This window comes from Salvia hispanica, chromosome 1 (genome assembly GCF_029641045.1).
Source record: "Salvia hispanica isolate PSC_SH4W2 chromosome 1, Shi_PSC_v1, whole genome shotgun sequence".
NCBI lineage: Eukaryota > Viridiplantae > Streptophyta > Magnoliopsida > Lamiales > Lamiaceae > Salvia > Salvia hispanica.
Genome location: NC_142692.1, coordinates 37,409,846 through 37,423,183, shown reverse-complemented (window position 1 = coordinate 37,423,183; position 13,338 = coordinate 37,409,846). Strand labels below are relative to the sequence as shown.

The 13,338-nt window shown below is 36.0% G+C and overlaps 1 protein-coding gene across 1 annotated transcript; it reads left to right on the top strand.

Annotated features, from left to right (window-relative positions):
• Positions 1 to 2,959: 2,959 nt before the first annotated feature.
• On the top strand, positions 2,960 to 12,764 carry LOC125222147 (protein EXPORTIN 1A). The gene is made up of 32 exons (XM_048124622.2): positions 2,960 to 3,327; positions 4,597 to 4,713; positions 4,824 to 4,916; positions 5,039 to 5,110; positions 5,231 to 5,338; positions 5,414 to 5,496; positions 5,623 to 5,761; positions 5,892 to 5,960; positions 6,044 to 6,121; positions 6,236 to 6,298; positions 6,384 to 6,428; positions 7,205 to 7,312; positions 7,391 to 7,483; positions 7,661 to 7,864; positions 7,945 to 8,004; positions 8,214 to 8,324; positions 8,473 to 8,570; positions 8,725 to 8,833; positions 8,992 to 9,057; positions 9,156 to 9,254; positions 9,359 to 9,439; positions 9,574 to 9,663; positions 9,961 to 10,046; positions 10,145 to 10,225; positions 10,303 to 10,485; positions 10,581 to 10,647; positions 10,745 to 10,855; positions 11,012 to 11,119; positions 11,212 to 11,349; positions 11,442 to 11,579; positions 11,698 to 11,802; positions 12,284 to 12,764. Exons 1-32 carry the CDS (start codon positions 3,229 to 3,231, stop codon positions 12,404 to 12,406), a joined length of 3,225 nt encoding a protein of 1,074 aa, XP_047980579.1. The 5' UTR covers positions 2,960 to 3,228; the 3' UTR covers positions 12,407 to 12,764.
• Positions 12,765 to 13,338: the final 574 nt, after the last annotated feature.

The window sequence follows — 13,338 nt, the reverse complement described above, 5'->3', positions numbered from 1 at the left end:
AATATGGAGGTGGATATGGAATGAATGATGCCACGATTGAGGGCGGAAACTCAATCGATAAATCGATAGACTATTCGAAAACGAACACTTTGCTACAAGAATTCGAATAGGAAAAATCAAGAGTAAAAAAACTCAAGAAACACACTCAATTTTATTTATAAAAAAAAACTCGTCTCTCTATTAAAGAACAAGACCAGCCTATTTATAGGCATCAAAACCTACGATCAAATCCTAAACAAATCAAAAGAGATAAACTCAAAAACCCGATTCTATCTAACTAAATTCTAGCTAATGCCTAACTCACGCAAATCTTAACACTAATATAGACTACATAATTTAAATATTAAATCCTACTCTAATCACAAATCTAATTATCGCTACTAGATATACTACAACTAACTATTAAGTAACTAATTCAAAAATAATACCCCATGTACTATGCGTTAGTTCCTAATTACCAATAAAATAGGAAAACAATATAAAATATATATATGCATTTGGTATTCCTCCATGAATAATATCCTTTCTTGATGCATAGCTATCTTTATTGCACGTAAATTCCACGTCTTTCAGCCAACTTAATACTTCGTGCCAATTTATTCTCTCTTCTCGTGCGTGGCTTTGGGGTCGAGACGAGGATCACATCATATTCTCTGCGATCTCGTTTATACACATTAATCGTTTAATCATGTAGAGTAAACGTGGAGTATATCGTTGGGCTACCACCAAGACAATCAAATTATACCTTCAAAAATTTTGAATCAATTATATTCACTGTTCTGTTTTGGGTTCGAAAAGCTGATGTGACTCGTCGAATTGCCACATTATTTAATCTTGTTTTTAAAGTCGTATACAACACAACCGATGTTGTTTTCTTGTGGCAAATTCAACACGTCGCACTAGTTAATGGGATAATAATTTGAAGTTTAAAGTGATACTCCCTCCGTCCCACATTTATAGTACTAACATTTAGTTATGGCACGGGTTTTAAGGAATTGGTGGAGTGTGTAATAAATGAAGTGAGAGGTGGAGTGTGCAATAAATGAAATGAGATGGTGGAGTGAAATTGCGGAGTGAGATGATGGAGTGTGTAATAAATGAACTGAGTTGGTTGAAGGTGGGTCCCTTTTTGACTTTTTGGATTTTTATTTTTGTTTTGATTTATTTTAATATAGATAATGACATTTGGGTGCAATTTTAGTGAATAATGAGGTAAAATTTTATGTACAAATATGGTAAATTCTAAATGTTACTACAAATCTGGGACGGAGGGAGTAGTTTTTTTGGTTGAATGACTTATACCCAATAACTGGAGAACAACACTAACGAAGGAGGAACATAACCCAGTATAATTTTCACGTTACTCGATTGGATTAGGAATATCGTGATTTGACTAAAGAAAAGTTGAACTACGCACTTGGGCAATGAGTTAAGCATCCGATTGACACTAGTTTTTCTTGAACAGTTCTCGTCGGATGAGAAGTTTTTGATGTGCAAGTCCATGTCGAACTATAATTGACGAACTTGGACAATTAAGAAATGCACAACAAATGATAATCAAACTAGGATAACTATTAATGCTTTGTTTGAAAAAAAGCATTTCAATATGGAGTATAGTTAAGGAGTACTGCTTACTACTCCCTCCGTCCCGGATAACTCGTCCCAGTATTCCATTTCGGTTCGTCCCACATAATTTGTCCACTTCAATTTTACCATTTTTGGTAGTGGACCACATATTCCACTAACTCATTCCTACTCACATTTTATTATAAAACTACTCCCTCCGTCCACGAAAATTCATCCCGATTTGACCGGACACGAGTTTTAAGAAATATAATGGAAAGTGAGTTGAAAAGGTTAGTGGATTATGGGTCCTACTTTTATATATTAGTTTTATAATAAAATATGAGTAGGAATGAGTTAGTGGAATATGATGTCCACTATAAAAAATGGTAAAAGTGAAATGAGACAATTTTTGGGGATGAACGGAAATGAAAAAAATGGGACAAATTTTCGTGGACGGAGGGAGTAATACTTTAAAAGTAGGACCTACATTCCACCAACTTTTTCAACTCACTTTTCATTAGATTTCTTATGAACCGTGCCGAGTCAAAGTGTCCCAAATTATCTGGGACGGAGGGAGTAACTTTTTGGAGTACTTACCATACATGATACATCCACGACATGATACTCCCTCCGTCCCCGAATACTTGACACAGTTTGCCATTTCGGTCCATCCCCGAATACTTGACACAGTTCACTTTTTCCATTTTTGGTAGTGGACCCCATATTCCACTAACTCATTCCTACTCACATTTATTATAAAACTAATATTTTAAAAGTAGGACCCACATCCCACCAACTTTTTCAACACACTTTCCATTACATTTCTTAAAACCCGTGCCAGGTCAAACCGTGTCAAGTATTCGGGGACGGAGGGAGTAATTTTTATTAAAGTTACTTACATTTGATCCTTAGCATCTGAAAGTTTTATTCCATAGTAATTCTTCAAGTTTTACTATTCGGGATCTTATATATTTTCAAAATCACATACTATATTATTTTATACTACTTCACGGCCATATTATATGATTTAATTTAAAAAAAATACAAACTTCAATTAAAAGTTACTCATAAATGAAATAAGAAAATTCTCCGTACATAATTAAAAATTCTAAAAATACATGATTAAAATCCCCAACAGAAACTTACTATTTTTTCTTATTTAATATTATGTGCAAATTGTACATATTTAATTTATATCATACTATTAAATAAGTGAATAATTTAAACTATATAAAGTATTAAAATTAATAAAAAAACCCGGAGCCGTATTGGATGATCCGACCCAATTTTAATTTGAAACGCAACCCATGATTCAAGAGAATCCCAACCTCTTTTACCCTTTTTATTTAAATCCGAAATAATCTTGTCTCTCTAAGCATATAAAACGGGAGGGAAGGCAGAAAAACATATTCAAAGTCTCTCTCTCTCTAAAACCCCTATTGCTTTATATTGAAGCTGTCTCTCTCATTCTCAATCACCACTCTATCTCTCTCTCTACATATCCAACCAACCTCTACCGCCGCTGTGCTCTCTCTCTCTTCACGAGCTCTCAGCGCTAATTCTAGGGCTTGCTCCGCAGTCGCGCGCTAGGGTTTTTGTGCAAGCGAGGATAGTGTTTTTTGGGGTGTTAGGGTTTAATTGAGGTAACTGCTGGTCTCCGCCATGGCTGCGGAGAAGCTGCGCGATTTAAGTCAGCCGATGGATGTTCCACTGCTGGACGCCACTGTCGCCGCTTTCTATGGCACCGGATCCAAGGAGGAGGTCTGAAGCAATTTTCATTTCGTTGATAGTCTATGTAGTTGAGTGTTTGTGCGCATTTTGGATAGTGTAGCTATTGAACTAAGCTGACTTTGTGTGATTGGGTAATTCGATGGAATTTTAGGAACAATCGGCGTTTTGAAATGATTTTGGTAACCCTGACATGCAAATCACTACATGGAATTAGTCCATTGTACTGAACCCCGGATGATTTGTATTTTTTGTAATGCATTTAACGTTGTAAGGGCTTGTAACTTCCCCTAATCTACCAGTGGTGTTTTGAGTTGCTTGAAATTGGTTGTTAATCAATGCTATTCGACATTGGAAACAGTGGCATTATGCCGACTTGTCTGGAAAACATTATCTAGTGCGTTTAAAGTGCACTGTGTTAAGTGAGGCATTAGCTGGAAGATAGAGTTCGTAGAATATGGACGACTGAAGCCTGTGATTTTGATTGCTCTTTTTTTTTTTTTTTTTAATAAATTTCTTATGTGGCTTTGAAAGTTCGACCTGGAACACTGGGCACCCCAGAAGTGATTTAAGAGTACTCCAGAATGTGATTTTAAGAGCTTTATTGGAAGCGATCAATAATACCTTTGCATACTACGCGCGGCGTTTTAGTCCCCCGCGACGTTTCTAGCATTTTATGTTAACATTGGTTCATTTATTTGCTAGGTAGTGTTGGTGTTAGAAAAATATTGAAGTTTGTAAAGACTGCGACCTGTCACTGTATTTGTGAGAGCATGCAAATGGTCCCTGTCCCCTTTTCTTCTCGGGTGTTGTTGATATTACTGAAGTAGTATGTGATAAGCTGTGGGGGCAATTAGTTAACTTGTTGCCTTTTGGTTCACATTTCATTATAGGAAATGGCCCGTGTAAGCAATTATAGGCAACTTACTTGGATCACGTCAATTTAATAGATAGTATATTGTAACTTTTAAACTTTATTGTTTGTTTCTTTACTTTCAATTGTCCCCTCAACTGCTGGAAAATATAATTAGCGTTTTGGCACATACTTCTTTCTTATGACCCTAGTTAGTGCTGATTTGCGTTTGTTCAGGGGGCTTCTTCTCTAGATATCTTAGGGTCACCAGCCATTATGAAACAGTATTATTACTCTGGATAGAAAAAAGTTGCACTAGTTATCTGTTAATTTCACTATATAAATTCCTTGTTGTATGACAATTACATTGTCACCAGGAACACTAGATATTTATCTCTCTATCGTTGGATAAGAACTTACTTTCAAAATTTTTCCTGCTTTTGTGGCAGAGGGCAGCTGCAGACCATATCCTACGGGATTTGCAAAATAACCCAGATATGTGGCTTCAAGTGGTTCACATACTATCTAGTACACAGAATTTGAATACCAAGTTTTTTGCTTTACAGGTCTGTAAAATGATATGATCATGATAAATGTTGTTTCTCTGGTCTTTCAATTATTACAGCATGTTTGGAGATACTGATGAAAATGATTACTGCTGAGTTTCTTTTTACAGGTTCTAGAAGGTGTTATTAAATACAGATGGAATGCACTGCCAGTTGAACAGCGCGATGGAATGAAGAACTATATTTCAGAAGTTATTGTGAAGGTGCTTAAAGTTTATCTTCCCAAAAATTATTTTGCTGTACTTGTTTTCCTTGGTCTTTTTCATGTTCTCGGGAAAGTATACATAGTGATATAATACATTTTCCATGTTATTATATCTATCAGCTATCTAGTGATGAGGTATCTTTCCGGCGTGAGAGGCTTTACGTTAATAAGTTAAACATTATATTAGTCCAGGTAATATTTACATTGGAGTACCAAGTTATAAAGATTCATATGCTTAGTGCTGTTTGTTTATGAGCTCTTTCGTTGAATTGCATTTCTCATAGAATTTGACAATTATGTCTGTATATTCAGATCTTGAAGCATGAGTGGCCAGCCCGGTGGAAAAGCTTTATCCCTGACCTTGTTGCAGCAGCAAAAACAAGCGAAACTATTTGTGAGAATTGCATGGCAATTCTGAAAGTAAATTTTCTTCACATTTATTTTAATCATAAAATTTGTATCAGCTTGTCATTAACTTAAATATTTTGTTGCCAGCTTCTTAGTGAAGAGGTGTTTGACTTCTCGAGGGGTGAGATGACCCAACAGAAGATTAAAGAGTTGAAACAATCGTTGAACAGGTAAATTGGTTTTGCATTTCTTAATGTATATTCCACTTCCACCTATCTGTCTCTATGAATTTTCAAGCTGTTATTCTTCATTCCTCTTTTCATTTGCAAAATTAAGGAATAATTTTCTGTCTGCAGCGAGTTCCAGCTTATTCACGAACTATGTTTGTATGTGTTGTCGGCATCTCTAAGAGCTGAGCTCATCAGGGCTACCCTGGCTACACTGCATGCTTTCCTTTCCTGGATTCCTCTAGGATATATATTTCAATCACCACTGGTTTGTACTTCTCTATTCCTTCTTGTGGCTTGTTGGATGAGGGAACAGTGCTAATGTGCTATACTGTACTCACATTTAGTAAGAATATGTGCTTGTTTCTGAAGTAGTATTTGATTCTTCTGTTTGGCAGCTTGAAAAACTGCCAAATTTCTTCGTTGTGCCTGCCTATCGCAATCTTACTCTACAATGTCTGACAGAGGTCTGTTTTGCAATCATTTTCTAATTGATACTTTCTTTTGTTAAATTTTTTGGCTGGCTGTTACATGGTTTTGTTTTCTACAGATTGCTGCTCTTAGTTTTGGGGATTTTTATAACGCACAGTATGTCAATATGTATTCTGTATTCATGGTTCAATTACAGGTACTGCATATTATCTCTCAGTTTCTATATTGCCTTTGCCTCTTTCAGTTATGTCTGTGCTATGTCTACGCCTGGGTGCCTGCTGATTCTTTGTATTTCACTATTGCTTACCAGAACATCCTTCCATCTCATACAAATTTCTTAGAGGCTTATGCAAATGGCACTAGTGAGGAGCAGGTACTTTCCAGTTTTTGTACTATACAATAATTCTTCTTGATTCTTTTTGGGCCGATGCACTGACATTCTGATATGATTTTTCCAGGCATTTATTCAAAACTTGGCGTTGTTTTTTACATCATTTTACAAGGTGATTCATTTTTTCTCCCTCCGTCCCAGATAGTTAATCTCACTTTGACCGGGCACTGGTTTTAAGAAATGTAATGAAAAGTGAGTTGAAAAAGTTAGTGGAATGTGGGTCCTACTTTTATATATTAGTTTTATAATAAAATGTGAGTAGGAATGAGTTAGTGGAATATGGGGTCCACTACCAAAAATGGTAAAAAGTGAAATGGGACAAACTGCGGGACAGACCGAAATGGAAAAATGAGACAAACTATCTGGGACGGAGGGAGTATTTTGGAATGGATAGCTATATTGCGGGTTGGAGATATATCCAAGTTCCAACAGTAGGAAAGCTGACCTTAAATTTAGCATGATGGAACGAGGAAACAAAAATAAATTTAAAGTTTGCATGTATTCCTAGTTGTCTATCTGTGAATTAAGGATCTAATATAAAAGCATTCCCCGACCTTGTTTCCATTTTTGGTGGAAACTTGGTCTTGCAGTTGTAGAGTAAGCTTAGTCATTATAGGTTTAACTTTTGCATTTTTCTAACGCAGATGTTATCAATGTAAATGTTGTGTCTTGTGCATCTGATCTAAGATTGCATAGAACTTGCTTTGTCTGATTGTCAGGGGCATTAGGAAACTTCATTAAACTTATGCAGTAGATGTCATTTCAATAGCTCCCCCTCCCATATATATATCCCCCATGTACACTGACACACATATATAGATCTGGGGATATTCATGTTCCTGAATTGTTTATTTTACAATTGATGGTTGATTTGTTCCCTTGGTGCAGGCTCACATACGAATCCTTGAATCTTTACAAGAGAACAAAAATCTTCTGCTTGTTGGTCTTGAGTATCTTATTAACATATCTTACGTGGATGATACTGAAGTTTTTAAGGTCTGTTTATTCAATTCCTTATGGTTTGTACGCTGCCTCCAATAGTATATGCTATAAACCAATTCTATCATTATGCAGGTTTGCTTGGACTATTGGAACTCTTTAGTTCTAGAGCTGTTTGAAGCACACCATAACTTGGACAGTCCTGCTGGAAACATGACGGGTTTCCAGGTGATGTTAGAGTTTAATTCCTGCTACTGTACTTTGAATTTTGCCTTTTACTGAACTAGTTGAACATATCATGATATGAAAAGTTTGAGGTTGTAGACTCTTCCTTGCCCTGCCTAATTTTTGTCTATCTCTGATTAATTCCATATGGTGGTCCTAACCTATGTATTGAACAAGCAGATGCCAATGCTTTCGGGTGTGGCTGAAGGACTTGGTTCACAGCTCATGCAGAGACGACAACTTTATGCTGCTCCTATGTCGAAGTTAAGGCAACTAATGATATGCCGCATGGCAAAGCCTGAAGAAGTCCTCATTGTTGAGGATGAAAATGGGAATATAGTCCGTGAAACTATGAAAGATAATGATGTGCTTGTGCAGTATAAGGTTCTCTATATTGATCAAAACTTCTGTAAATCTGGGATATCTGTGGATTCATATTGATGACATTCACTACTAACATGCAGATAATGAGGGAAACATTGATCTATTTGGCTAACCTTGATCACGAGGATACTGAAAAACAGGTGTTTATTATCTCCACTTCTCTAGGCTTCTATTTTGATAATTGAAGGGGTTCTTCAGTATCCCATCTGTCTTAAGGATTATAGAGAAATCTTTTATGGCCTGAATGCAATAAAATCAGACCATAACAGTTTCTTGCTTGCATGTATCTTGTTTAAAACAGTTTCTCTTGTCCAATACAATTAACAAAGTTTATGCCTGTATGTGTCAGATGCTCAGGAAACTGAGTAAACAACTCAATGGAGAGGACTGGACCTGGAACAATCTCAATACCTTGTGTTGGGCCATTGGATCTATTTCGGGGTCGATGGGAGAGGAGCAGGTAATTTTTTTGTTCAATGTTAAACATGCATCTATTGTACCTCATTTTTTCATTAGAACTAAAATTGGGTCAATTTACTTGTTTGATATTTACGTCATTTAACCTTCTCTACTGCAAATATTTATGCAACCTTGTTGACTTTGGGCAGGAAAATAGATTTTTGGTGATGGTAATTCGTGATTTATTGAACCTATGCGAAATCACCAAGGGGAAGGACAACAAAGCTGTCATTGCTAGCAATATCATGTGATGCCACGAATTTAAATTTATTAAATATCTTGTAGTTGTAATCGTTTTGATTTGATCATTTTTATCTCTTTATTAGAAGTTTAAGTGACAGGGAAAGAATGTAAGCTCTTTTGGTATAATCTTTAACTCTATCTGATTGTCTTGTTTGCAGGTATGTAGTGGGGCAATACCCTCGATTTTTAAGGGCCCACTGGAAGTTTTTGAAAACTGTTGTGAACAAGTTGTTTGAGTTCATGCACGAAACTCACCCAGGAGTTCAGGTTAATTACTCCATTGCATATCTGTAGTAGTATGATTTAGGTATTCACGTGGTGTATGGTGTCAATAACGGTCTCACTATGTTATGTGCACATTTTCTTGCTCTCTTTATTTCCTTGAATGTCCAATATTTTCTTAACTTTTGTCTGGTATTTTGCAGGACATGGCATGCGATACCTTTTTAAAAATTGTTCAGAAGTGCAAACGTAAATTTGTCCTTGTACAGGTTAGGTTGTTTGAGAATATGTATTCTAACACACTTAGGTGGTTTAGTGGTTATTGCTTTACTAACGTGTAAATCTGTTTCCTGACCCTTCTGTACAGGTTGGAGAGAACGAACCATTTGTTTCAGAACTTTTAACTACTCTTCCGGCAACCATTGCAGATCTTGAGCCCCATCAGATCCATTCCTTTTATGAATCTGTGAGTCAAATTTGTGTCACCAATACTCTCTTTAGCTTTGACAGTCTAACTACCTTGTCCTCTATCGTGCATTTTGTTACTGATGTTACCTTACTTTTCTTTAGGTTGGCAATATGATTCAAGCAGAATCTGATCCTGACAAGAGGACTGAATATTTACAGAGGTTGATGGAACTTCCTAACCAGGTAAGGTTTACTGTTGTTTGTGGACGGAAGCCTGTTTGAGTTGTTCAACCCGATGCTTCTTTCATAGTGATTGGTACCTATTTCATTCAGTGCTTGTCTGGCATAAGATGTAGCTAACACATAATCTATTGCAGAAATGGGCTGAAATCATTGGTCAAGCGCGCCAGAGTGTGGATTTCTTGAAAGACCCAGATGTTATAAGAGCAGTTCTTAATATATTACAGGTTATTTCTTTGCTTATTTCCAACTTGATGTTCACTCTTCACATTAACTTGTTCTTCACATTCCTCAAGCTTTTGCTTCTTACAGTAGTATTTTTAACTTATATTGGATTTGACCATTATGGTCTCATTTTGAAAGATAGTTGAGAACAACATAGTTTTAAACAAGATTTGATGATACCCTTTCTCAAAGGTTTTAGTGCACTTTTGAAATCACATTTTATTAGTTATCTTATGGTGTTAATTTGCTTTCGTTTTGTTTTTCGTGTTCTATAACTCTGCGTGTTGTGGTTGCTGCAGACAAATACCTGTGTTGCAAACTCCCTTGGAACATACTTCCTGACACAGATCAGTCTAATCTTCTTGGACATGCTCAATGTGTACAGGTCTGTTTGCTTTTGTGTTTTTAACACATTACATTTTCTTTTGAGTACATACCTATCAGTTGCACCTTTTCTCACTAGGCCTTTTTTCCCTGCAACAGAATGTATAGTGAGCTTATTTCAACCAGTATTGCTCAAGGAGGGCCTTATGCTTCCAAAACGTCTATTGTGAAACTTTTGCGGTATGTTGGAGATTTTCGAGCCATCTGATTCTCAATCATCTGAATATCAATATTTATGCCATGTATATTTTCAACAGCTCTGTGAAGAGGGAAACCCTCAAGCTTATTGAGACATTTCTTGACAAAGCTGAAGATCAACAGCATATTGGAAAACAGTTCGTGCCCCCAATGATGGACCCTGTGCTTGGTGATTATGCCCGGAACTTGCCTGATGCAAGGGAGTCAGAAGTTCTCTCTCTTTTTGCCACCATAATAAATAAGTATGCCCTGGGATCTCTTTTGTAATTTCATTTTTCTTGGTTATTCAATTGCAGTATTTTATTTGTGCTTTATATTAATTCCTATTCTCTCTTAGGTATAAGGGGGCAATGCTTGAAGAAGTTCCTAAGATATTTGAAGCTGTATTCCAGTGCACTCTAGAGGTTGATTTATATGCGTTCTTAAATGGTTTTTGTTGATTTTTCGTCTATCTCACAGCTTTTAGCTAAGAGTGTGCTGCTGACTCTATTCGTATTGCAGATGATAACAAAGAATTTTGAAGACTATCCAGAGCATCGGCTGAAGTTCTTTTCACTTCTTCGGGCAATTGCTACATATTGTTTTCCTGCTTTGATTCGTTTGTCCAGTGAGGTATGTATAATCGGTGCTAAAAGGGTTTTTCTCATAATGGCCCATCCAGTCTGTAACTAGTCTTTCATATTCAGCTAAAAGGGTTTGAGTTTTATTGAATGATGCATGCCACATTTATGCACTTCTGGAAAACACTGACATTTTTGGGATATGCAGCAACTGAAGCTTGTGATGGATTCAATAATTTGGGCTTTCCGTCACACTGAGCGTAATATTGCTGAAACTGGACTCAACCTTCTGTTAGAGATGCTAAAAAACTTTCAGGTGCTCTTTTTTTATTCTTCTTTTTCACTGTTGAGGTTGTTAGTAATTTAAATATTCGAAGTGCTTACCATTTACATGGGCTTGATTGGTAGGCATCCGAGTTCTGTAACCAGTTCTACAGGACTTACTTTCTGACAATAGAACAAGAAATATTTGCTGTTTTGACAGACACCTTTCATAAGCCCGGTTTTAAGTTGCATGTATTGGTGTTACAGAACCTATTCTGCCTGGTAATATAACTTCCTTCTCACTCATTTCTTCTTTCCCATTTTCCCCGGTAGACATTCTTACAGGTAAATCTAATGACTTCTAACATTCATAGGTTGAATCTGGTATGTTGACTGAGCCTCTGTGGGATGCTGCCACTGTTCCGTATCCTTATCCAAACAATGGGATGTTCATTAGGCAATACACAATTAAGCTTTTGAGCACATCCTTCCCTAACATGATAGCTGCTGAGGTAATAACATTCGGGAATACAAAATTAAGCTTTTGAGCACATTCATTTCTTCTCTCCCTTTTTCGTGCATTGTTTGGATGCAAATGGCATCTTTTAATACTTTGTTTGGCTCTTTCAGGTGACACAATTTGTCAATGGACTTTTTGAGTCTAGAGCAGATTTGCCCTCGTTCAAAAACCACATAAGAGACTTTCTTGTGCAATCTAAAGAATTTTCAGCTCAGGTAAAGTGTTGCTCTGAGTTAACACGTGTTTGCGCACACATTTTTTTATAATGTTCACGCTTCTTGTCAGCCTTCATGTTCCTTTGAAATGGATTTGATTTCGACTTGCATCTTATTGTTTCTTTCGGTTCCCCTGATTCTAGATACGGAAATTACGACATTTTCTGGATTCACTGTTAATTCGATATTGATGTGTTAGATGATAGCATTAGGGTTCCTCTGATTTATACTCCCTCTGCCTCCCAATAAATAGTTTCACTGTTCACTAACACTACTTCAACTATTTTTTTCTCTTTCCTATTTTACCAGTTTTGCATTAGAACTCGTGTCGTCCCCAAAGTCTATTTTTTATGACAGAGGGAGTATTTATGAAATCTTATTTCCAAATCAAATTACTATAATTATTGAAATTTGAAGGTAATATATGGTGGATACTTGATCCTAACTGACTTTTTTTTTTGTTTTTAAATATTTGTTGCAGGATAACAAAGATCTTTATGCCGAGGAAGCTGCTGCCCAGAGGGAAAGAGAACGAGAACGCATGCTCTCCATACCCGGACTTATCGCTCCCAACGAGATACAAGATGAAATGGTCGACTCATAACTGCCAGATTTCCAGCCAAGGCAATTTTGAGGAATTTTTAACTCCATTTTCAAACCCGTACACTTCTAAAGCTTCCATCTATATTTTTGCTCAATTTTATCCACCTCCCCCCCAAATATTTTTCAGTGCGGAGTGAAGCTGCTAAGGCTACGAGCCGCAACACTTAGCTACTGAAGAAAACTAGAGTATATTAAATTCTAATTTAGGAAGTATATGTTGTAACGCAGGACGATTTTGAATTTGTCCTTTGCAACCGCCATTTGGCGTTACTAGGCTTCTAATGTATACAAAATTAATGGGTTGTGTAGAAAATTACTGCTTTTTTTTGTTGATTTATAGAACCAGTGTTTGTTTCTCATCTTGTGATAGACTTTCTTCTTCTATGCCTTTTTCTCTTGAATGTCTTGTTAATTGAGGTTCTTGATAACTTTTTTTTAAACTCCTTTTGTCCCTATAAATAGGTCATTTTTGTCATTTTGGTCCGTCTCATAAAAATAGCAACTATTTTAGAAACCTCTTTTCCTTAATAGGTTAGTCTCATTATTTACCAATAATATTACAATTATTTTTCTTTCTATTTTTAATTATACATTAAAATTCATGTTATTTCAAAAGTGATAAATTTTTATAGAATGAAACTACAAAGGAAGTAGTCGAGTTTGATGTGCTTCACTCTATTACAATTTAGTTGTAATAATATTTTTGGATTCATTCCAATCGAGTCATTTTCCTTTGCAGTAAAATTCTACATGCTTAAACTTTTTAATTTTATACTCTCATTTACTGTCTTCAATTATTTACTTTATTTTTTCTTCAATTAATTCATCAAACATTTACCTCAACTTAAAATTTTATTATGATTCAAACTCACTAAACATTTATTCCTCAAATCTCTGATTCTCCATCCAAAAGTACCTGAATTATAATGTGAC

What these genes read in the sequence shown, in the direction of transcription:
- LOC125222147 (XM_048124622.2), top strand. Translation starts at nt 3,229, where the DNA reads ATGGCTGCGGAGAAGCTGCGCGATTTAAGTCAGCCGATGGATGTTCCA. An exon ending in TCTATTGTGAAACTTTTGCG is followed by an intron (nt 10,226 to 10,302) that starts GTATGTTGGAGA and finishes TATTTTCAACAG; the next exon opens with CTCTGTGAAGAGGGAAACCC. An exon ending in TACAGAACCTATTCTGCCTG is followed by an intron (nt 11,350 to 11,441) that starts GTAATATAACTT and finishes TAACATTCATAG; the next exon opens with GTTGAATCTGGTATGTTGAC.